This window comes from Oncorhynchus tshawytscha, linkage group LG23 (genome assembly GCF_018296145.1).
Source record: "Oncorhynchus tshawytscha isolate Ot180627B linkage group LG23, Otsh_v2.0, whole genome shotgun sequence".
NCBI classification, from domain to species: domain Eukaryota; kingdom Metazoa; phylum Chordata; class Actinopteri; order Salmoniformes; family Salmonidae; genus Oncorhynchus; species Oncorhynchus tshawytscha.
Genome location: NC_056451.1, coordinates 5,823,884 through 5,850,244, shown reverse-complemented (window position 1 = coordinate 5,850,244; position 26,361 = coordinate 5,823,884). Strand labels below are relative to the sequence as shown.

The window sequence follows — 26,361 nt, the reverse complement described above, 5'->3', positions numbered from 1 at the left end:
TTACATACGGTCCGATAGTGGAATTCCCATGAGAGCGTAACGGTTAATGTGATTGGATGTTAATTATTTGACTAGGCTACCTGTATTTGACATTGTGTTGTTATTTCGCTGAACACTAGATGGTTTAATTTTATTTTGGGCAGTGAAATGAGGCTACTCAGGTGAGGGGAAAAAAACTCACCCAAATGTATAGCCCTGTTGGAAAATATACATGGACTGTGAAAATAAAAAAATAAAAAAGTGAATCACAATTTTATTTAGCATACCCCCAACAGCATTGCGCGTACCTATACCCCAGTTTGTTAATACCTGCTTTAAGACATGAAGGTCAGACAATTAGGAAAATGTCAAGAACTTGAAAAAATGTTTGAAGTGCAGTCGCAAAAAACATCAAACGCTATGATGAAACTGGCTCTCATGAGGACCGCCACAGGAAAGGAAGAAAATAGTAAAAATAAAGAAAAACCCTTAAATCAGTAGGTGTGTCCAAACCTTTGACTAGTACAGTATCTACCTACCTACCTATCTACATACATACATACATACTCACTCACTCCGGACTCCGAAATTGCTCGTCTTAATATTTCTATATTTTTTAAGTCCATTCATACTGCACTGTTGGGGCTAGGAACACAAGCATTTCGCTACACCCACAATAACATCTGCTAAACATGTGTAAACGACCAATAGAATTTGATTTGAAGTGAACTGTGTCTCAGTCCTTTAAAGGGGTCTATGTTGTCTGAAAACTACTGTTTTCAACAGGAAAGTTCAACAAGGTTTTACTTTGTGTCCACTTCAATTTGAAGTTATTCTAAACAAAGACAAGACCTACCTGTCGATGATATACTTGATGTTGTCATGGACACTGTGGTCACTCCGCCCTCTGTAAGGCTGGAGGTGAAATGCAACCTGGGAAGAAAATAACAAAACATCTTAGTCCACAGCTTTCCATGTCACATATTTGTAAGTGTGTCTATGCAGCCAGCCCAACCATCTAAGGTGATGAGTTAGTATTGACTCAAACTCTAGAGAATATTCACATTTGGAAAGGTGACAGGAGCTGGGCTGTGTTCAGCTGCCACTTGGGTCTAATTGAGAGCTATTCAAAGCCTAAGGAAGCAGCAGGAGCAATACATCCATTATTATGCAGCCATTATAATAAGCAGTTGTTACAACAATGGCAAAATGACTTCAAGTGTTGTGTCCAAATACTGGTGGAGCCAACTATTAAAAGAATCTGACCAGAGAGGTCCAGAACCTGAAGAACAGTTTGCAGTTCTCCCAGGGTCTGCTCGATGAGTTTAATCGGGAAACGGCAAGATGACGACAATCTGTAAGCCTCTGAGAGAGAACATGTATGTGAATCCATGATAATCTGATTTCTCTGTCATTGTTATCTCGAAGGAGAAAAGCATTATGGGTGACTACCTCATGAAGCTGGTTGAGAGAATGCCAAGAGTATGCAAAGCCATCATCAAGGCAAACGGTGGCTACTTTGAAGAATCTCAAATATAAAATATATTTTGATTTGTTTAACAGTTTTTTTGGTTACTACATGATTCCATATGTGTTATTTCATAGTGTTGATGTATGCACTATTATTCTACAATGTAGAAAATAGTTTTAAAAAATAAAGAAAAACCCTAGAACGAGTAGGTGTGTCCAAACTTTTGACTGGTACTGTATATTCAGAACCATATCCCAGTAATGCTTAGACAAGATCTCATGTCAAGTGTTATTGAAGTAGTGTGGCTTCAGGTTCACCTGCCTCATCTAAAGCCTAATACACTATCTAAATAATGTGTGTGAAATGCTTGATAGTGTATTTGATGTAAACAGAGAAGTCTACTTTCTTGGAAACTTTAAAATGGACTGTTTTTCATCAAGCCGTCCCCTCAAGAGGAAGCTTTTCGCTGTAACCAGTGCCTTTTAATCTGGTTCAGGTTATTAATCAATTTACCAAGGTGTTTACAAACACTAAAGGAACAAGATCATCCATACAGTATATATGGATGATCAAATGTTTACTAATACTGTGGAACTCTTTTCTAAAGCTGTATCCGTACCCATTGGATGCAGTGATCACAATATAGTGGCTATATCTAGGAGAACCAAGGTTCAAACAGCTGGGCCTAAAATAGTGTATAAAGAGATCATACAAAAGATTTAGCTGTGACTCTTATGTGGATGATGTAAAAAAAAAAAATTGTTTGTCTGATTTATGAAATTGCTTCATCCAGTTATTGATAAACATGTAACAGTTAAGAAACTGACTGTTAGAACTGTTAAGGCTCCATGGTATTGATGAGGAAATGAGAAACTGGATGGTTGACAGAAAGGGGGCAAAAGGAAAGGCGAATCAGTCTGGCAGCACATCTGACATCTGAAAAATGACGTGACTAAACTTAACAAAAAGAAGAAGAAACTGTATTAATGAAACCAAGATCAATGATGTAAAGAACGATGGGAGAAAAAAAACTTTTCCGTACTTTAAGTTAAATGATTGTCAGAAAGACAAATTCAACTCCATCTTTCATTGAAGCAGATGGCTTGCTTATTCATCACAAAACCATTTGATGTTGCCAATTATTTGAATGATTACTTAATTGGCAAAATGGCCAAACTTAAGCAGGAAATGCCAACAACGAACAGTGAGCCAACGTATTAATGCATAAAGAAACAAATAATGAAAGAAAAGCAAGTCGGAAGTTTACATACACCTTAGCCAAATACATTTAAACTCAGTTTTTCACAATTCCTGACATTTAATCCTAGTAAGGATTCCCTGTTTTAGGTCAGTTAGGATCACCACTTTATTTTAAAAATGTGAAATGTCAGAATAATAGCAGAGAGAATGATTTATTTCAGCTTATATTTCTGTCATCGTATTCCCAGTGGGTCAGAAGTTTGCATTCACTCAATTAGTATTTGGTAGCATTGCCTTTAAATTGGGTCAAACGTTTTGGGTAGACTTCCACAAGCTTCCCACAATAAGTTGGGTGAATTTTGGCCCATTCCTCCTGACAGAGCTGGTGTAACTAAGTCAGGTTTGTAGGCCTCCTTGCTCGCACACGCTTTTTCAGTTCTTCACACAAATGATTTATGATTGAGGTCAGGGCTTTGTGATGGCCACTCCAATACATTGACTTTGTTGTCCTTAAGCCATTTTGCCACAACTTTGGAAGTATGCTTGGGGTCATTGTCCATTTGGAAGACCCATTTGCGACCAAGCTTTAACTGATGTCTGGAGATGTTGCTTCAATATATCCACATAATTTTTCTGCCTCATGATGCCATCTATTTTGTGAAGTGCACCAGTCCCTCCTGCAGCAAAGCACCCACACAACATGATGCTGCCACCCCTATGCTTCATGGTTTGGATGGTGTTCTTCGGCTTGCAAGCCTCCTCCTTTTTCCTCCAAACATAACGATGGTCATTATGGCCAAACAGTTCTATTTTGTTTCATCAGACCAGAGGACATTTCTCCAAAAAGTACAATCTTTGTCCCCAAATGTAGTTGCAAACTGTAGTCTGGCTTTTTTATGGCCGGTTTTGGAGCAGTGGATTCTTCCTTGCTGAGGGCCTTTCGGGTCATGTTGATATAGGACTCGTTTTTACTGTGGATATAGATATGTTTCTACCTGTTTCCTTCAGCATCTTCACAAGGTCCTTTGCTGTTGTTGTGGGATTGATTAGCACTTTTGCACCAAAGTACGTTCATCTCTAGGAGACAGAATGCATCTCCTTCCTGAGCGGTAAGACGGCTGCGTGGGTCCATGGTGTTTATACTTGCATACTATTGTTTGTACAGATGAACTTGGTAACTTCAGCCGCTTGGAAATTGCTCCCAAGGATACATCAGACTTGTGGAGGTCTACAAAAAAAATCTGAGATCTTGGCTAATTTCTTTAGATTTTCCCATGATGTCAAGCAAGGAGGCACTGAGTTTGAAGGTAGGCCTTTAAATACATCCACAGGTTCACCACCAACTGACTCAAATTAGCCTATCAGAAGCTTCCAAAGCCATGACATCATTTTCGGGAATTTTCCAAGCTGTTTAAAGGCACAATCAACTTAGTGTATGTAAACTTCTGACCCACTGGACTTGTGATACAGTGAATTATAAGTGACATAATCTGTCTGTAAACAATTGTTGGAAAAATTACTTGTGTCATGCACAAAGTAGATGTCTTAACCGACTTGCCAAAACTATAGTTTGTTAACAAGAAATTTGTGGAGTGGTTGAAAAACAAGTTTTTATGACTCCAACCTAAGTGTATGTAAACTTCTGACTTCAACGGTACATGTCAGCAACCACAGCTAATGAAGTCACTGAAACCCTTAACAAGGAGTTGCAGTCAGTTTTGGAATGAGTGGCGAGTAATAAACTGGTCCTGAACATCTCTAAATCTAAGAGCATTTTATTTGGTACAAATCAGTCCCTAAGCTCTAGACCTCAGCTGAATCTGGTAATGAATGCTGTGGCTGTTGGACAAGTTGAGGAAACTAAATTACTTGGTGTTACCTAAGATTACAAACTGTCATGGTCAAAAACATATAGGTTCAATGGTTGTAAAGATGGGGAGAGGTCTGTCTGTGATAAAGAGATGTTCGGATTTTTTGACACCACACTCCACAAAGCAAGTTTGATCGTATCTTGATTCTTGTCCAGTCGTTGTCAAGTGCTGCAAAGAAAGACCTAGTTAAGCTGCAGCTGGTCCAGAACAGAGCGGCACATCTTGCTCTTCATTGTAATCAGAGGGCAAATATAAATACTATGCATGTCAGTCTCTCTTGGCTAAGAGTTGAGGAGAGACTGACTGCATCACTTCCTGTTTTTATAAGAAACATTCATGTGTTGAAAATTCCAAATTGTTTGCATAGTCAAGTCACACACAGCTCTGACACACATACACTAACCCCACCAGACATGCCACCAGGGGTCTTTTCACAATCCCCAAATCCAGAACAAACTCAAAGTGTACAGTATTATACAGATCCATTATTGCATGGCACTCCCTTCATCTCCTATTGCTCAAATGAACAGCAAACCTTATTTCAAAAAACAGATAAAGCAACACCTCCCGGCACAACGCCCCTCCCCTATTGGACCGAGATATATATATATATATATATATATATTTTTTTTTTGTGATTTTTTTTACCCCTTTTTCTTCCCAATTTCGTGGTATCCAATTCTTAGTAGCTACTATCTTGTCTCATTGCTACAACTCCCGTACGGGCTCGGGAGAGACGAAGGTTGAAAGTCACGCGTCCTCCGATACACAACCCAACCGATCCGCACTGCTTCTTAACACAGCGCGCATCCAACCCGGAAGCCAGCCGCACCAATGTGTCGGAGGAAACACCATGCACCTGGAAACCTTGGTTAGCGTGCACTGCGCCCGGACCGCCACAGGAGTCGCTGGTGCGCGATGAGACAAGGATATCCCTACCGGCCAAACCCTCCCTGACCCGGACGACACTAGGCCAATTGTGCGTCGCCCCACAGACCTCCCGGTTGCGGCCGGTTACGACAGAGCCTGGGCGCGAACCCAGAGTCTCTTAACCACTGCGCCACCTGGGAGGCCGGACCGAGATATTTTGTGTGTATGTATTGATACCCTTTGTAGGCTATGTGCCATTTTTAAATGTAGGTAGTTCTATCCTTGAACTGTTCTTGTCTATTAATGTTCTGTATTATGCCATGTTCTGTGTTCTTTGAGTAGCTGCGGATCCTAATAAAATATCCCCCCCCCCACCCCCAAAATACAGTCACAGCTAATTACATCTAAATGAAAGTAACACTACCCCTTCTCTCCCGCTCTACTTATCATCGAAAGTTGAACCACAAATTGTGGCTGATATTTGAACCCCAGCTCTCAAGCATGTACAACTGCAACAGTCATATTTCTCGGCCAACAGAAGTGGACGAAGTGGGTGCCCAGGAATGTCCTCATACGATATTAACACTCACAAGTGTTAATATGTTGACCAATCTTTACAGACTGTGTTATAGGATTGTCTCAGACAATGACTGTTTCAGCACTGGTGTTATGCCATGACAAATAACCTGACACATCTATCCCATGTTCATTCGTCATCCCCTAAAGCCCAGTGAATCATAGTTCTATTCCAGCCGACTATTCCTCCATGAGGAACCGAGTGGCTGAACACACGATGGATCAGCTACGAAACAAATACAAAAATGTTTAACTTGAATTTTTTAAGAGTAAGAGTGGAGAATTTCACTGCTTTGAATTATATATGATCAAAGTGGACCACTTTTCTTCTCTCGCAACGGGTTCTGCAGGGGCCCAGCATGAAAGAAACTGGATGGATAGAGCCATAAGCAGAATGGAAGCAGCATCACCTCGCCAGTTTGATAACATACGTCTGCTGCTTTTGATGTAGATCCATCATTCTCACCTGACGCTTGATTCAATTCCCGTCTGAGCTCCGCCTCGCCACGCCCTGGTTCTGTCTGCCAAGACTTGCTTTATCTTGGCCAAGTCGCAGTTGTAAATGAGAGCTTGTTCTCAACTAGCTTACCTGGTTAAATAAAGGTGACATTTATTTTAATTTTAAAGTAGCACTATCCTATTAAATACTTTATTTATCGTTATCGTAGTTATCGTTATCGGGTTATCTAGTGTTTAACGTGGGCTGTGGAGATTAAAGTGCTAAACATGGTATAGGTTTAGCATGTTGTGCATTTTTCATGACTGGGAAATGTCTTTTATGCTATAAAAAGACTTATCATTATGGAGTTAGTATACCATTCACTATGGAGAATACAGCTCTAAACATTTTACACGTTGTTAGGCTATGCATGTTTTGTATTTTTCATGGAGTGGGAATTGTCTTTGTCTTATTATGGCGAGGAACTGTAGCCAAGTATAGTGCATTCGATTAAGATAGGTTGGAGTAGGGGGTATGGCAGTATTGAAATGAAAGTGAGTGGCTACTGGGCCTTCCTTACCAGTTGCCGTGGTAATGTAACTCTTGGTGACACCAAGGGCTCAAAGTGTCACCATGACATTGGGACAGAAGTGCGCTAATGGATTGGAGTGATGCAGGCTAAGGATGGGAGGCGAGGCGGTTTTAAACTGTTGTCCTGTATAGTTAAATGTAGACGTGGGGAGAAAATTGTTGTTATCGCTAATGGTGGCAGCTAAGTGCTTCAGTGTCAGATGAAAATGTCTTTGAATTCGGAGCCCCCTTGGCAGGGTAGTTCACTATGGCTGTGTAGGCCACTCGTCTGAAATCCCTTTTCGAAGGCGATAAGTGTAGGAACAACTCTCCGTAATCTGATTAACATCTCAAGGCAAGGTATCATTAGAGAGAAAGTTACAACTCTTTCTGTGCTAATAACTTAGATTAAAAGCTGAGTGGCTCGGCTATAAAAAAAAATAATCAATTTGCGTTTTTAAAGCCTGCCGTTTCACTGACTGTCTAATTATTTCTCCCTAAGAGAAAGAGCTGTCACCATCTCAACTCACGCTCACCGCAGATGACACCGTTGGAATAGCCCGCTCATTTTCCACCCGAGACACAAAGGCCATTACACAGCAGCAATTTAGACATAAATGAGAGACCCAAGCAAACCAAGAGCATTTCTCACAGACAGGCCCAGCCCTATCACCAGTGCAAAGAATAGGCTGAATCGAGTAGAATACAACCTAATGCACTGTAACAGGCCCTTAGGAGGGGATTTCAACCATCCGTTAAACTACCAAGACAGCATTTCAAAACAGTCAACACCATACAGTATTGAACGTATCATGAGATGTTGCCGCTTCCTACTTCCAATAACGTTTCGGTTATATTAGTTCAATTCAGTAGGGTTCTACACGCTAAGTTGTCAACTTCTCATTAACATCAACATCTAGCAGGCACACCAACTATGCAACCCAAATGGCACCCTAGTCCCTATGTAATGCACTACTTTTGACCAGGGCCCGTAATTAGTGCACTATCAATGGAATAGGGTGCCATTTGGGACACAACCAAGTCTTCTGAGATGGAAGATGGTAGCTGCATGCTGTGCTGGGCATCTGGAGATGGGGAAGTGTGCCTGACAGCATGGCCTGCCCACACATGGGCCTCTCTGTACTGCTGCTGCTGTACAACATGCCCTACTTTTCTGCCCCTTGGGGCCTGGATTGTTCAGGGAGGAAAACTGAGTCATGGGACCATTACCCCCCCCCGAGCCCACAAACAGCCCCTCAAGGGCCAAAGGGGAGTTTCGGCCTGAGCTACTCTACAAGCAAGCAGAGTGTGACCACAATTGTTCAACTCAGTGGAGCTCTGGAGCCTTCAACCGCAAGAGGATGTGCTCTTAAACTCCAACCGTGCATACATAATACAAAAGCTGTGTGGGTGTCCATACTTGATTTAGGGGCTTTTTCCGATGCTATTCTTATATAAACAAAACAGTCTGTTTTCTGCAATGTCATCTAGTGTAAGGTCCTAGATTTGGGAGTCTAAGTCAGTGCCATAGTAGTATTGCCTGGCTACCCAGACTCCTCGCTCCGACCAAACACTACGCCACACCCACCATAGAGGTTAGTTTATTTTCCGTAATGAGTCTGGATCTGAGTACCTCCTCAATCCTTCACCGAATGTGAACCATCGGGGCCGTCTGATTGGTCCAGAAACTGATGGGTTGGGCCAGAGCCAGAACACATGTGGGTTTGATACTCTGATTGGTTTGAGACGATCCAATCGCTGATGACTTTGTTTTGTACAACACCCCTCATGCCCATCGTCACCACAAACGACCCCAACCCTGGCAGACTAGTCTAGACCTGTTCTGGCCTGTGTTTCTAAGGCTTTTTCAGACTGTGAAGATTCAGCGTGTCTGTCTCGGGACTGTCTGCTGTTATTCCGACCACGTCACACACAGAGCTCCCTCTGTTAAGTGGCAAGTTATAAAGGCTCTGTGGCCTCCACTCATTGTGATCACCTCAGCTCAGACTCAGACTGAAGAGAAGTTCCGTCACGACAGATCTGACAGGAGAGGGATGACAAGACTGATAAACAGAGAGATGGACTGACTGAGCAGGTACCATGTAAGACCTTCACCTGCAACAGTGATAAACACTTCACGCTGGTGCCCCCTAAATACTTTTTCTTCTAGTCTCTTTCTTTGACAACACTGTTTGTGTCCATGAAAGATAACATAATTTATCTTTCATGTACTGCATTCACATTTCCTTTGAAGAGGCTACACACATTGGGACCTCAAATAAATGATTGCTCACTTGTGCTCCAAAGGATCCCTCAGAAGGAGCACAATAAGAATGTACTGTACATGGAAGTCAAAGAGCACTATGATGAAGTGAGATGGTGGGATGCTGCCGCTGAGAATTAAGGGGAGAATCCTACCTTGAAATCCATATGCTTAACATGTTTTTGCATAAGTCATGCATTGATAACAATGGGTCAAGTTACGCCCATGGATCTTATGTTAGGACTCAACCAAGAACGATTATGCATTCTACTGCTCATCCCCCATCTTACATATTGGTGTGAAAGAGGAGGCATGTTAATTTGCCTTGTCTTTGCAGAACATTCCAGGAAGATTGTAAATGCAAGAGGGCCTCTTTTGCATTATAAAAATAAATGTTTGCGTGCGTCGCAGCTCAAAATTATTAGAGACCCAAGACATTTTTCTACGGTCAGCAGTTTGTGAAGATTTTTCACTAAAGGCACTCCAACAATAGATGTCCTTACTTACTTACTTACTGACTTTATTGTCCCCATGAGGAAATTCTGTTGCAGTGTCATGTACACATTTAAAGTGGCGCTTAAATACAAAACAAAATTGTCAATACAACTTTCATAACAGTTACCTCCCAATGAAAAATAATAATAGTAAGAAATAAGATATAAAACATTAAATTAAAAAAGAAGAAGAGACTAGCCTGCCGGCCTTACGGAGTCAATGGGAACAGTCGCCCGAGCTATTTAGGAGGGACATCACACCTGGCACAAATGATTGTCTTGTTCTGTTTTTCCTGCTGAGGGGTGCCCTGTACCTGCGCCCAGAGGGGAGTAATTCAAAGTCCAGGTACAGGGGGTGACTTGGGTCTAAAATGATTTTGTAAGCCTTACGGAGGGCCCTGACCTTAAAGATCTCATCCAGGCCTGTCTGTTTGACTCCAAGTACCTTGCTTGATGTGGTAATAATCCTTCTCAGCATGTTTCTCTGGCTGACAGTGGCGTTGCCAAACCAACAAACAAACAATACAAAAAGTTAAAATACTCTCAATAAAGGATTTGTAAAACAGAGTCAGTATAGTACAGTCTATATTAAAAGAACCCAACTTTTTGAGAAAGTACAGTCTCTGTTGGCTCTTTTTGTAGATCAGGTCTGTACATTTACTCCACTGAAGCTTATTGTCCGAAAGGACACCCAGATATTTATATTCCTCTACAATCTCTATATTCTGACCTCTGATAGATGTTGCAGAGGTAGGTGTTGTACGCTTCCTGAAGTCTATGCACATCTCTTTGGTCTTGTTGGTATTGAGGACCAAGTGTGATTCCTCACACCACTCTACAAAGTCATCTAGGACCGGGCCATGATGTTCCTCGTCATCATGCAACAGGCTGATCAAGGCAGTGTCATCAGCGAACTTAACGAGGTGTCTGTCAGGAGGGGAACTAGTACAACTATTAGTGTACAAGATGTACAGGAGTGGGGACAAAACACATCCCTGAGGAGCGCCTGTGTTGGTATTGCGTATGTCCGACACATGGGGACCTATTTTGACTCCCTGTGAGCGTTGGCTCAGGAAGTCCAACAGCCACAAAACCAGCCCCCCATCTAAGGAGAAGTCCCGAATGAGTCTCTGTGCCAGAATGTAGGGCTGGATTGTGTTGAAGGCAGAAGAAAAGTCAACAAACAGAACCCTGACATGGGATTTGGCCTCTAGATGTCTATAGACCATGTTAATACCCCCTCTAGATGTCTATAGACCATGTTAATACCCCCTCTAGATGTCTATAGACCATGTTAATACCCCCTCTAGATGTCTGTAGACCATGTTAAGGAGGGTAAGAATGGCATCATCAACTCCTCTGCTAGGCTGACAGGCAAACTGAAACAGGTCGAGAAGCTTCTGGGTGACACTGAGAATATGACTTTTCACAATTTTCTCAAGGCATTTCATTACTAAGGATGTCAAGGCGACAGGGCGGTAGTCATTCAGCACAGAGGGATTAGATGCTTTTTTAGGAATTTGTATAATTATTGAGTTTTTCCACAATACTGGCACGTGTTGCTGGTCAAGTGAGGTTTGGAAAATGTCTGTAAAAACACCAGCCAGTTGTTCAGCACAGTGCTTTAACACATGTCCACTTATTTTGTCTGGGCCTGGGCTTTTGTATGTGTTACATCCCCTGAACAACATTAGAACATCAGACTGTTGAACAACAACTCTCTCAAACATTTGTAATGGTGCTTCCATTTGTTTTACCTCCAACACGAAGATGTCTGATTCAAATCTTGAGAAGAAAACACTCAGTTCATTAGCCATGTTCTGGCCCTCATATCTCCCAAGGTCAGCACTGGTTTCCCCTGCCTATGTGGGGGGCGCTAGCCATGGATTTAATCCCTTGCCAGGCCACCCTTGCGTTTCCCGAGGAGAGGGTCCTCTCCACCCTTTGCTTGTGTGCCTCCTTGTCCACCAGTATCTGTCTTTTGATCTCACATTGTACATCTCTTAAAGCCTGTCTGTCACCCCCAGCATAAACTGCCTTCTTCCTATCAAGTAGTGATTTTAGATGTTTTGATACCCGAAGCTTGTTGTTAGGGAAGATTTTACAGGTCTTAGTAGGCACAGCTGACTCAACACAGAAGTTTACATCGTCTGAAATAACATCTGTGAGTTCATCCAGATCAGAGCTGCTGTCCTCAAATACCTCCCACATTGTACAGTCAAAACACCCCTGGAAACAAGTGATACTGTTGTCATTCCAGATCTGGACAGTTTTGACTGTGCAGTGGTGGAGGGAGATCCATTTTTGGACTTTTAAAATAATGATACACTACATGACCAAAAGTATGTGGACACCTGCTCTTCAAACATCTCATTCCAAAATCATGGGCATTAATATGCAGTTGGTCCCCCTTTTGCTGCTATAACAGCCTCCAATCTTCTGGGAAGGCTTTCCACTAGATGTTGGAACATTGCTGCAGGGACTTGCTTCCATTCAGCCACAATAGCATTAGTGAGGTCGGGCACTGATGTTGGGCGATTAGGCCTGGCTTGCAGTCGGTGTTCCAATTCATCCCAAAGGTGTTCGTTGGAGTTGAGGTCAGGGCTCTGTGCAGACCAGTCAAGTTCTTCCTCACCGATCTTGACAAACCATTTCTGTATGGACCTCGCTTGTGCACAGGAGCATTGTCATGCTGAAACAGGAAAGGGCCTTCCCCAAACTTTTGCCACAAAGTTGGAAGCACGGAATTGTCTAGAATGTCATTGTATGCTGTTACGTTAAGATTTCCCTTCACTGGAACTAAGGCGCCTAGCCCGAACCATGAAAAACAGCCCCAGACCATTATTCCTCCTCTACCAAACTTTACAGTTGGCACTATGCATTTGGGCAGGTAGCAGTCTCCTGGTATCCATTACATGAAGCTCCAGACGAACAGTTCTTGTGCTGATGTTGCTTTCTGGGGCAGTTTGGAACTCGGTAGTGAGTGTTGCAACCGAGGACAGATGATTTTTACATGCTTCAGTACTCGGTGGTCCCATTCTGTGAGCTTGTGTTGCCTACCACTTCACAGCTAAGCCGTTGTTGCTCCTAGACGTTTCCACTTCACAATAACAGCACTTACAGTTGACTGGGGCAGCTCTAGGAGGGCAGACATTTGACGAACTGACTTATTGGAAAGGTGGCATCCTATGATGGTGCCACATTGAAAGTCACTGAGCTCTTCAGTACGGGCCATTCTACTGCCAATGTTTGTCTATGGAGATTGCATGGCTGTGTGTTCGATGTTATCCACCTGTCAGCCAAGGGTGTGGCTGAAATCGTCAAATCCAGTCATTTGAAGGGGTGTCCACATACAGTGTTTATAGTGTATATAGGCCCCATCCCTTAGCTTTTTACAAAAAAGTGGCAACAACTTAGTTGCTGTTTGTTAAAGTTATCTTTCCCTACTTTGGCTTTATTTTTTTTACTGCTCTCTCTTATCAGTAAAACTGCACTTTTTTGGTGGAAAAAATATAGGCAATTCTGAATCCTCCAGAATTAGCTAGAACCTCTGTACTGTAACGTCCCGCTTTTTGTTCGATTACTTATGCTTATAAGGACTGAGGTCGGGGAGTTTGATATAGTTTAGTTTAACTTTACTTAGAGTACGCCGGCATTACAGGGTTATTCACGAGGCTTCCGAGCACATCTATCGGTCCCGTGTAAAACATGGAACTGGACTATTTCTGTACAAATACACGGACTGGATTACAGAACGTTCACAACATTACATGTACAACAGACATTTATTTTCTATACTTGTGCTCTTATAAATATTAATTTAGAAAATCGGCCTGTATTATTTGCATGATTTTCTATGTAGCAGAGATTCTCATGCAAACACAAAAACGAATCCGCTCTCAATTGTCTTTAAATGCGACTGTGTGTTGAGCAAACACAGCGTGTGTATTATTGATGCAACACAGCTGGAGAAAAGGGTTTCTAGCTTAAGCCTGTCTCTCTTGTCACACTGCACTCGGTCCACATTCATTCACACAGGCACGAGGCTCGCATTGCCCCTAAGCAGTCTTTAAAGGCCCAGTGCAGTCAAAAACGTGATTTCCTGTGTTTTATATATATTTCAATACTTTCTGGTTGGAATAATATTGTGAAATTGTGAAAACCATAATAATGACATTTTAGTATAAGACCTGTTTGAAAAGACCGCTTGAAATGTCAGTCTGTTGCGGAAGGATGGAGTTTTAGCCTGCCTGGTGACATAACCAAATCAAAGCAAATCAAATTTTATTTGTTACATACACATGGTTAGCAGATGTTAATGCGAGTGTAGAGAAATGCTTGTGCTTCTAGTTCCGACAATGCAGTAATAACCAACGAGTAATCTAGCTAACAATTCCAAAACTACTACCTTATACACACAAGTGTAAAGGGATAAAGAATATGTACATAAAGATATATGAATGAGTGATGGTACAGAGCGGCATAGGCAAGATGCAGTAGATGGTATTGATTACAGTATATACATATGAGATGAGTATGTAAACAAAGTGGCATAGTTAAAGCGGCTAGTGATACATGTATTACATTAAAGATGCAGTAGATGATATAGAGTACAGTATATACATATACATATTTTTAATTTATTTTTTACATTTATTTTTTTACCTTTATTTTACTAGGCAAGTCCGTTAAGAACAAATTCTTATTTTCAATGACGGCCTAGGAACAGTGGGTTAACTGCCTGTTCAAGGGCAGAACGACAGATTTTGTACCTTGTCAGCTCGGGGACTTGCAACCTTTCGGTTACTAGTCCAATGCTCTAACCCCTAGGCTACCCTGCCGCCCCTGGATAGGAGATAAATAATGTAGGGTATGTAAACATTATATTAAGTAGCATTGTTTAAAGTGGCTAGTGATATATTTTACATCAATTCCCATCAATTCCCATTATTAAAGAGGCTGGAGTTGAGTCAGTGTGTTGGCAGCAGCCACTCAATGTTAGTGGTGGCTGTTTAACAGTCTGATGGCCTTGAGATAGAAGCTGTTTTTCAGTCTCTCGGTCCCAGCTTTGATGCACCTGTACTGACCTCGCCTTCTGGATGATAGCGGGATGAACAGGCTGTGGCTCGGGTGGTTGTTGTCCTTGATGATCTTTATGGCCTTCCTGTGACATCGGGTGGTGTAGGTGTCCTGGAGGGAAGGTAGTTTGCCCCCGGTGATGCGTTGTGCAGACCTCACTATCCTCTGGAGAGCCTTACCGTTGTGGGCGGAGCAGTTGCCGTACCAGGCGGTGATACAGCCCGACAGGATGCTCTCGATTGTGCATCTGTAGAAGTTTGTGAGTGCTTTTGGTGACAAGCCGAATTTCTTCAGCCTCCTGAGGTTGAAGAGGCGCTGCTGCGCCTTCTTCACAATGCATCACTTTGTGGGTGGACCAATTCAGTTTGTCTGTGATGTGTACGCCGAGGAACTTAAAACTTACTACCCTCGCCACTACTGTTCCATCGATGTGAATACGGGGGTGTTGACTCTGCTGTTTCCTGAAGTCCACAATCATCTCCTTAGTTTTGTTGACGTTGAGTGTGAGGTTATTTTCCTGACACCACACTCCGAGGGCCCTCACCTCCTCCCTGTAGGCCGTCTCGTCGTTGTTGGTAATCAAGCCTACCACTGTTGTGTCGTCCGCAAACTTGATGATTGAGTTGGAGGCGTGCGTGGCCACGCAGTCGTGGGTGAACAGGGAGTACAGGAGAGGGCTCAGAACGCACCCTTGTGGGGCCCCAGTGTTGAGGATCAGCGGGGTGGAGTTGTTGTTACCTACCCTCACCACCTGGGGGTGGCCCGTCAGGAAGTCCAGCACCCAGTTGCACAGGGCGAGGTCGAGACCCAGGGTCTCGAGCTTGATGACGAGTTTGGAAGGTACTATGGTGTTAAATGTTGAGCTGTAGTCGATGAACAGCATTCTCACATAGGTATTCCTCTTGTCCAGATGGGTTAGGGCAGTGTGCAGTGTGGTTGAGATTGCATTGTCTGTGGACCTATTTGGGCGGTAAGCAATTTGGAGTGGGTCTAGGGTGTCAGGTAGGGTGGAGGTGATATGGTCCTTGACTAGTCTCTCAAAGCACTTCATGATGACGAAGGTGAGTGCCACGGGGCGGTAGTCGTTTAGCTCAGTTACCTTAGCTTTCTTGGGAACAGGAACAATGGTGGCCCTCTTGAAGCATGTGGGAACAGCAGACTGGGATAGGGATCGATTGAATATGTCCGTAAACACACCAGCCAGCTGGTCTGCGCATGCTCTGAAGGCGCCCGAGTGGCGCAGTGATCTAAGGCACTGCATGTCAGTGCTAGAAGCGTGCATCACTGCAGACCATGGTTTGATTCCAAGCTGTATCACAACCAGCTGAGATTGGGAGTCCCATAGGGCGGTGCACAATTGGCCCAGCATCGTCCGTGTTCGGGTCTGGCTGGGGAAGGCTGTCATTTTAAATAAGACACCAGGGCTAACACCCCTACTCTTACAATAAGTGCCATGGGATCTTTAATGACTTCAGAGATTCAGGACACCCGTTTAACGTCCCAACCGAAAGACGGCACCCTACACAGGGCAGTGTCACTGCCCTGGGCATTGGGATATTTTTTAGACCAGAGTAGAGAGTGTCTCCTACTGGCCCTCAAAACCACTTCCAGCAGCATCTGGTCTCCTATCCAGGAACTGACCAGGACCAACCCTGCTTAACTTCAGAAGCAAGCCAGCAGTGGTATGCAGGGTGGTATGCTGCTGGCATACCAGTATTAAAACAAACAAACACACACATGCAAGTCATCCTGCCGCACAGCTGTCTACTGACAGACAGATACACAACCAGAGGTGTCCTGCCCATATGGGCCACAAGAGCACATGCCCCCTCAGATTTGTCCTGTTTTTCATTTTTCAGATGTTAAATGAATTACTCAACTTAATTTTTAAGCCCACGCTTTATCATAACTATTTATAAAAAAAAATATCTGTCAGCGGTATTTTGCAGAGGGGCACACACAAAAAGAGGTATGCTTAGATAACGCAGGCAGAAAAATATACATTGTTTTTACATAGAATTAGGCATAATGATTATTGCTCTAGATTGCTGGTGTTTCAGGTGTTCACCCCTGGATATACCACCCAAAGTGCTATACACCAAAATGCAGCATGCACCACTTAAACTGCCTTAAAGGGTCTTAGACACATTCTCACAGACTTCCAACCGCTCAGGGTGAATGGATACACACCACTCAAACAGCTGTGTGGCTGTTTTTATATATCGGTTATGTCATCAAAGAGTCTGCCGGATCAAGCCAGTACAGCTCACTTGGAGTATCTTTTTTCCTTTAAACATCTTGAATAGCTACTACGTCTCTGCTGCATCTGATGTGCATCTACCATCTGATGTTACACGTATTGAATTACGAAGAAGGGGCCCTCTAAAAGTTTCATGAGCTTCAATGCCGTCCGTGACAGCAGGCAGAGGGGACTCGATGACTCGCCGTTGATGCAGTCGTTATCTCTGGGATGGCATTTTCCAACCTAATTGGCAATAGGTCATGTAGTTCCCTGATGTGTTTCCCTGCTCATCCAGTCCCATAAACAACAGTTCCCGCAGGCAGCTTTATTATGTCCCCTCTGCTCTTAGTTAGAGATGTCCTCATCCTCCCTGCCCGATGCCTACTCAAAGTCATGTCACACTTGGCTATCAACGTTTTTGAAGTAATGGTATACTATTGTGTATTACAATACTATTGTACAGTATTAAGATCTGTTTACCATTTGGTTGTGTAAATGTGTTCTTTGGAAGATTCCTTACCAAAGCACACATTCTTATCCAGAACTCATGAATCCCAAACACTGATTCCAAAGCAAAGTGTCTGTCTGTCTCTCTGTCGGTCTGTTCCTTTACCTTGAGGTTGTGTCTGTGAGCAGCGTCTAGGACGGCCGGCACCAGGTCCTCTGTGGGCTCCCCGTTGTCATCGGCCAGGCCCGGAGGATACCAGGACAGCACCAGCACCCCTAGATCACACAGGACAAGTCTCTCTCAGTCTCCACACAGGACATTTCAGGTTGGCTATACCCCAAACAAAAATATAATTACTAGAATGCGGAAATAAAATGACGAGAAAGGGAAAAGCCCCTCATAGCATGGCAATTTTACAATACACTCAATATGGCTGCTGGTCCACCTATCACAGAACATTGACTTCAATGTCCATTCTAGTCATTCTATTTCAATGACCACACATCTCTGATACCCAATCCTGAACCTCATGATGTCCCTGTTACACCATTTTAAGTCGTATTGGTCAGTGTGATGTTGACATTGATATATGTGATCGTTACCTACATCCCCTAAGGGTTCCGGATTGGCTTGAAGGACTTATTGATGTGATTGCTGCCGTATGCATGCAGCTAATTGATCAAGTCATGTCCACTTTGGTCACTAGCTGTGTGGAATATTTGATTACAATATCTAAAAAGTAATGTTTTAAAAAGTTATGTCCGCACGATTCATTTTATTATGGGCTCCTCACGTTGTGGTATCAGTCACCGCTGCCAGCAGGATGCTATTTGGAATTTTTGATGGGTCTTTGTGCCAGTGGCTTTAATTAAATGGACTCTTTTTAACTAAGCACATTCAGTTGCCCTTTCTGTGTTCCATCTGTCACAGTGTTCGGTTTAGGGGGAAGGGAATGGAAAGAAAGGGGAAAGGAAAATCATTTCCCGGATGGTGTACAATGACCAGTTCAGCCGAAGGCAGACAACATTAGCATGGCTCGATTGGCTGTCCCATCAGTCATTTATGAAAACTTGTTTTCACACCCAACTCCAAGGCATCATCACTCCCCTTTTGGTCAATAAAAGTAGCTTACATTTTTTCATTTAAAACATAGGCTACTTATTTCAGACAATGTACATGCCACTTCCAATTATGGTTTTCAGTGCTGACCTTTGCAGTGGACAGTCATGGCCACTTACTGATAATACTTAAGGGCTCCTTCTACTGACCAAGGATTTTCAATAACTTTCTAGAGTAAAAAGGGGACATCCTACTCGCGTGGCCTAGTTCTGACTTTCAACTGTTTGTATGTTCGATTTCAGTGAAATACAGAAAAGCAGTAAACACATATTATTCAAGTGTTCAATTGTTCACGTTCAAGGTTGCTTGGAAGTGGATGTCAAGATAAACACAGTTCCGAAACGACTGTGAGAAAAGGCTGCTGGTGGGCTTAGGTGAGCGTGCGGAGCTGTCCACTACATGAGTGCTGAAATAAACCGGCAAAGCGCAGGATAAGTGAAAAAAATGAGTCGTGCAGCCATAACTTTTTAATACACGCGACCATGGCTTTTTAGATATTGTAATCAAATATTCCATACAGCTTGTGGACATGGCTTGATCAATTATCTGCATGCATACTGTGTGTGCCAGTGGCCTGCTGTGCTGGCTGCTTGACAGAACAGTTTTTGATATTCCCCTCTATCAGGGTGTGGACAAGAATTTATCTGGCTGCAACATAGACATTTATGAGCTGTCACTTCACGCGTGTACTGAAGGATACTCACTATTACGATTAAAACAGAATGTCTATAGAGTCACTGCATGTAGGAAGGCAAATTTCATCACTCAGATATGAGGCATCACTTATGCTGTCTAAAGATACAGGAGAATGGTTGTCTGTTGGAATAAGGAAGACAGACAGCACGAGCAGTGTGCAACGCAAGCAATGTATTCCAAATGAGCCATAACAGTATACATCTGGCAGGATATATGAACTATATGCATCAAAGTGAGTCATTCAAGTCAGTGGAACTCTTGAGTGATGTTGGCACACATACAGTTGAAGTCGGAAGTTTACATACACTTAGGTTGGAGTCATTAAAACTTGTTTTTGAACCATTCCACAAATTTCTTGTTAACAAACTATAGTTTTGGTAAGTCGGTTAGGAAATCTATTTTATGCATGACACAAGTAATTTTTCCAACAATTGTTTACAGACAGATTATGTCACTTATAATTCACTGCATCACAATTACAGTGGGTCAGAAGTTTACATACACTAAGTTGACTGTGCCTTGAAACAGCTTGAAACAGGCCTACCTTCAAACTCAGTGACTCTTTGTCGACATAATGGGAAAATCAAAAGAAATCAGCAAAGACCTCAGAAAATAAATTGTAGACCTCCACAAGTCTTTTTATCCTTGGGGCAATTTCCAAATGCCTGAAGGTACCACGTTCATCTGTACAAACAATAGTATGCAAGTATAAACACAATGGGACCACGCAGCCGTCATTCCGCTCAGGAAGGAGACACGTTCTGTCTCCTAGAGATGAAGTACTTATGTATGAAAAGTGCAAATCAATCCCACAACAACAGCAAAGGACCTTGTGAAGATGATGGAGGAAACAGGTACAAACGTATCTATATCCACAGTAAAACAAGTCCTATATCGACATAACCTGAAAGACCGTTCAGCAAGGAAGAAGCCACTGCTCCAAAACAAAAAATAAAAAAGCCAGACTACGGTTTGCAACTGCACATGGGTACAAAGATTATTTTTTGGAGTCCTCTGGTCAGATGAAACAAAAATAGAACTGTTTGGCCATAATGACCATCATTATGTTTGGAGGAAAAAGGGGGAGGCTTGCAAGCCGAAGAACCCCATCCCAACCGTGAAGCACGGAGATGGCAGCATCATGTTGTGGGGGTGCTTTGCTGCAGGAGGGACTGGTGCACTATCACAAAATAGATGGCATCATGAGGCAGGAAAATGATGTGGATATATTGAAGCAACATCTCAAGACATCAGTTATAGCTTGGTCGCAAATGGGTCTTCCAAATGGACAATGACCCCAAACACACTTCCAAAGTTGTGGCAAAATGACTTAAGGACAACAAAGTCAAGGTATTGGAGTGGCCATCACAAAGCCCTGACCTCAATCCCATAGAAAATTTGTGAGCAAAACTGAAAAAGCGTGTGCGAGCAAGGAGGCCTACAAACCTGACTCAGTTCTGTCAGGAGGAATGGGCCAAAATTCACCCAACTTACTGTGGGAAGCTTGTGGAAGGCTACTCGAAATGTTTGACCCAAGTTAAACCATTTAAAGGCAATGCTACCAAATACTAACTGAGTGTATGTAAACTTCTGACCCACTTGGAATGTGATGAAAAAAATAAAAGCTGAAATTGATCATTCTCTCTACTATTATTCTGACATTTCACATTCTTAAAAGTGGTGATCCTAAATTACCTAAAACAGGGAATTTTTACTAGGATTAAATGTCAGGAATTGTGAAAAACTGAGTTTAAATGTATTTGGCTAAGGTGTCTGTAAACTTCCGACTTCAACTGTAGATCCTATTGTAGCTGTGCTCAAAGTAGAACAAAATGTAGCAACTTTAAAGTTAACTGGACAGGCACTGCAGCAGCAAGACTAATGCGAATGTTAAAACTTGTTTGTATGTTTCAGTATAGAATAACCACTGCACCTTTGCACTCTACCTGCAGCAGCCGCTCCAATCTGCTCCATGTGTGACTCCAATAGATCCGGATCTCTCGAGCTGTACGGACCGAGCTCAGGGTAGAAACTGGAGCCGATGTCCTCCGGTGGCATATGCCTCCCTTTAGGGTAACTGGCGGCAATTTTGGGGTCCCAATGTGGCACGAGGATATGGTCCCAGTGCATGTATTTCCCATCCATCGACGGGTTCCCGTACCACACGCTGTAAAATATGTGGACGTCGTAAAATATTGTTCCTTCAGGTCCAGAGTTTGATAAAACTACTTTGGCGCGTACCTGCCCCGGGGAGGAGACGGCGTCTTGGGACACCGAGCGCCGGTCCATCCTTCCTCCAATCATCGGCAGGAGGCCCAACCCCGGGGCCAGGTCCGAGAACCCATCGCTGGGCTTCAGAGTTCTCAAACCCATCATGGTTCCGAAAACGAAGAGTGTAAATAAGAACAGAGCTATGCACGTTTTCTTCCGCAGCCTGGCCATTGCGGATAGATTGTCTCGTAGAGGCGATTCCTGCTGGAGTGAACCGGGGTTCGTGTTCGGCTGAAGTCAGCGGTGTGAATATAACGTGCTTTTCTCCAAACGTCGTACAGCATATAGGCAGTATACTATAACAGTTAGCCTATCTTACAAGTTCACCTACTACACTCTAGGAAAGTATACAATGCAGGCCTTCATATAGAGTATTCATAAATGCAGTCGCTGTCGGAACGCAGAAAATGTACAACTTTATGATTAATAGCCTATTAGCCTACATGATTGCGGATGAAGCCTAATGGTCGCGTTGCATGACGCAGTGGAATCTGTCATTGCATTTAGATCTCAGTGATGTGAAATTATTTTGCCCTTTATCTGGTTGACATGCGGAGTTAACTTGCTCAATTCAATCAGTTAACAGAATATCGATGTCTTAAGGAGCGCACTTTACCTTGTTGTAGTGGAGATTGTGAAATAAGGATGCATGACACATTTTGATTAGTGTTCCCCAATTGCAATGATGAAGGCTATACCACCATCTGATTATTTGAGCTCTTGGAGAAAATGTGCACATTTTGAGTTAAGAATAGTCTCCATGTCAAGTGATCAAATCTCGCTGATATCTTTCTATCGTCTATAGGCTACAGTCAGATGTTGGCTCCTGATGGCTGAATTGCCGTCACCCTGTTACACTATTTCGCTTTTCGCTGCTACGCTATTTCGCTTTTCGCTGCTGGCTCGATATATCTCCTACACAATGCTTTACATTAGGCTGGCAAGTAAACCCACGTGGGACAGCAACGAAAACGTTCTAAATTCAATGCAACAAGATCCTGGACGTGCACACTCCGTGGTCGCTGTCCATGGTATTCGCCATCAGCGATGGCTACTTTTTACCGTCCATGTTTTGCTACATGGAGGCGGAGCTTTTAACGGCCGGTGTTATACTGAGATTTGTTTGGCGCAAGGGGACTGGTGGATGGCAACTATAGGCTATGCATGTACCTATACAAAGTAGGATATTGGAGCCTTATTGATGATGATATTAGACTGTAAATGACATAATAAAGCCAGGGTTGGAAAGTTGCAGTGTAGCCTACAGGATGAAAATGCTGTCAAATGAACAATGGAGCCATATAGACTCCAGTCTTTAACTCGTAACTTCTTCCTTTTCAATGAGGTGGTCATCTGTGAAAGTGGTATTGACTTAACCCATAACAGTCTAAGCACTGTCTTAGCCTTGGGGGTCAACTAAGCTATATGGAATTGTTTTAAGAAGATCATACCAAGGACAATTTAGCAATTTGATTTTGAATGTTAAGACCCCTTGAAGTATAACAAAAATATATTTAAAAAATATTTGATGCAAAATTACTTTTGGACAAACTTCTATTAGACCATATAAACGCATTGAATAACAGATTCACTACATGGGATAACAGATTGTCCCCAAAAAATAATCTAAAAGAAGTTTGTTATATATATATCAAGGGTTTTTCTTTATTTTTTTCTATTTTCTATATTTTGGAATAATAGTGAAGACATCAACACTATGAAATAACACATATGGAATCATGTAGTAACCAAAAAAGTTTAAAACAAATCTAAATATATTTCATATTTGAGATTCTTCCAATAGCCACCCTTTGCCTTGATGACAGCTTTGCACACTCTTGGCATTCTCTCAATCAGCTTCACCTAGAATGCTTTTCCAACTATCTTGAAGGAGTTCCCACATATGCTGAGCGCTTGTTGGCTGCTTTTCCTTCACTCTGCAGTCCGACTCATCTCAAACCATCTCAATTTGGTTGAGGTTGGGGGATTGTGGAGGCCAGGTCATCTGATGCAGTACTCCATCACTCTCCTTCTTGGGTGCCTATTTGAAGAATCTCAAATCTAAAATATATTTAGATTTGTTTAAAAGAAAAATGGTTACTACATGATTCCATATGTGTTATTTCATAGTTATGATGTCTTCACTATTATTCTACAATGGAGAAAATAGTCAAAATAAAGAAAAACCCTTGAATGAGTAGGTGTTCTAAAACTTTTGACCGGTAGTGTATATTTTTACATGTATTTAACCCTTTATTTTTTTGCCACTAAACAGACTCCATAAATACTTCCATTATTTTTTTCAACTGGTACCGGGAACCTTCTGATTAGTTTTGTGATGGCTTTGGGCATAGTTTGTAGGCCAAACTGTTTAGGCTGTGCAGGTGATTTTGGGGGGTGTCTCATGATCTGACAAACATAGCACTAGCTCTGTCACCTTTCACCACAGATGCAGAAGTGTGACATTGGCGGATGTGGTGGATTGAGAAGCATCCAATGCAAAAAAGATATCTCTATCTTAAAATGACTGATTTTTATAGGGATTTTTTTAATATGCTAATTAGATTTCTGCAGGGGCGCGGACATCGACTCTAGGGTTTCAATAAGCTCTCACTCACTCTCACACACACACACACACACACACACACACAGACACACACACACACACACACACACACTATGAACTCATTAGTTCATTGGCATATTTCTAACCTTCGTGAAAGGGAAAAAGCTCCAGGGTGTCTGTCACATTGTTTCAACATCCTCATCAGCAGCCGTATGTCTACCTACAACGGATGAACCGCAGCGCAGAGGTCAGCGTCAGTACGTCAGGTGTCAAATAAAGTCACATAAGAGAAGGCGTAGGAAGCAAGGGCTGTGCATAACTCATAGGGACTGATTCTTGTTTGTTTGCTTTTGTCCGTTGGTTTGCAAAACTTCAAAAGCATCATCACACACACAACTTGACTTTCCTGAACTATTTGTGTATGGACATTGTTAAAAAGCAGTTCTAGGACTAATGTATTCTATTGCGTAAAGCCAACTGTAGAACATTTTTACAAGACTGATAATAAACTGCACTCTTAGGTGGGGGGTTTCAAAAATGGTTCTTTAAAGGGGGGAGCAGCCGAAACAGACTTTTAGGTTTTATATAACACCTTTTTCTCTCAGAGTGTAATCTCTCGTGGGAGAATTTTACTTCTGGGCAACCGAGATTAGAACACAAGCATTTCTCTACACACGCAATAACATCTGCTAAATATGTGTATGCAACCAATAACATTGTATTTTATTTGGTTTTGAGATTACTGAGTGTAATACAAACTGCATGACATTATTTCAGTCTTCAGGTTTTGATCATCCCCGAATGAATCTCATCAAGCATCATAGTAGAGTATTCCTTCCCAGTGCATCTGATCATTTTGGAAAGTCAAACCTACACACTGTTTTCGTTTTAATTGTAGGGGGCGGTCTACTGTATTACCAACATGTATTGTGTGGTCATTAGCATATTATTTCAACAATTCCACATGGCAAACCTTATCTGTATTGTGGAAGAACTACAGTGGCCTCTAGTGGTAGATTATATTTGGCTCACTGTGCATGAACATCCAGCATTTTATGCTCAACTCTAAAAACTCTTGACCAACTCAAGGATGAAATCTTGACTCTCCTTTATACTGGGGCATTTCAATGGGAGAATTGTGAATGGATCTTTTCCTCTTTTTAACTATGCCTTGGTAGGCCTGTGTATGTGTACGTTTGGCTTTGTCAGTAGCCTACACCAGGTTTTCCCAAACTCGGTCCTGATGGTTCTGCATATCGTTGAATGCGCTAAAAACGTGCATATGTGTATTTGGTGGGAAGTGCATGGTTGAGGCCCAAATCAGAATAGTACCTTTTCAACTTCAGTTGATATATAAAATACACAATAATGCAACTATGTCTTCATACTCTTGATGCAGATATAGGCAGAACACCTTTGTGTCCTATTTATATATACACTACATGTATATTTGTACTGTATATACACTACATGGCCAAAAGTATGCGTAAACCCCTTTCAATTAGTGGATTCTGTTATTTCAGCCACACCCGTTGTTGACAGGTGTATAAAATCGAGGACACCGCCATGCAATCTCCATAGACAAACATTGCCAGTAGAATGGCCTGTACTGAAGAGCTCAGTGACTTTCAACGTGGCACCATCATGGGATGCCACCTTTCCAACACGTCAGTTCATCAAATGTCTGCCCTGTTAGAGCTGCCAAGCTGTAAGTGCGGTCATTGTGAAGTGGAACGTCTAGGAGCCACAACGGCTCAGCCGTGAAGTGGTAGGCCATACAAGCTCACAGAACGGACCCCTGAATGCATAGCACGTAAGAACTGTCTGTCCTCGGTTGCAACACTCACTACCAAGTTCCAAACTGCCTCTGTAAGTAACATCGGCACAATAACTGTTCGTCGGGAGCTTCATGAAATGGTTTTCCATGGCCGAGCAGCCACACACAAGCCTAAGATCACCATGCGCAATGCCAAGCGTCGGCTGGAGTGGTGTAAAGTTTGCCATCATTGGACTCTGGCGCAGTGGAAACCTGTTCTCCGGTGTGATGAATCACACTTCACTATCTGGCAGTCTAATTGACAAATCTGGGTTTGGCAGATGCCAGGAGAATGCTTCCTGCCCAAATGCATAGTGCCAACTGTAAAGTTTGGTGGAGGGGGAATAATAGTCTGGGGCTGTTTTTCATGGTTCGGGCTATGCACCTTAGT

General features: G+C 42.6%; 1 protein-coding gene across 1 annotated transcript in view; it reads right to left on the bottom strand.

The window, feature by feature from the left end:
- LOC112223097 (glycoprotein endo-alpha-1,2-mannosidase-like protein) overlaps positions 1-22,649 on the bottom strand; it is a 35,730-nt gene extending 13,081 nt beyond the window's left edge. The window contains exons 1-3 of the mRNA XM_024386054.2: positions 21,264-22,649; positions 17,668-17,777; positions 836-912 (exon numbers count right to left, since the gene is read on the bottom strand). Of these exons, the coding sequence (XP_024241822.1) occupies positions 836-912; positions 17,668-17,777; positions 21,264-21,759 (683 nt within the window). The 5' untranslated portion in view covers positions 21,760-22,649. The remainder of the gene's footprint in view (positions 1-835; positions 913-17,667; positions 17,778-21,263) is intronic.
- Between the last annotated feature and the right edge of the window lie 3,712 nt (positions 22,650-26,361).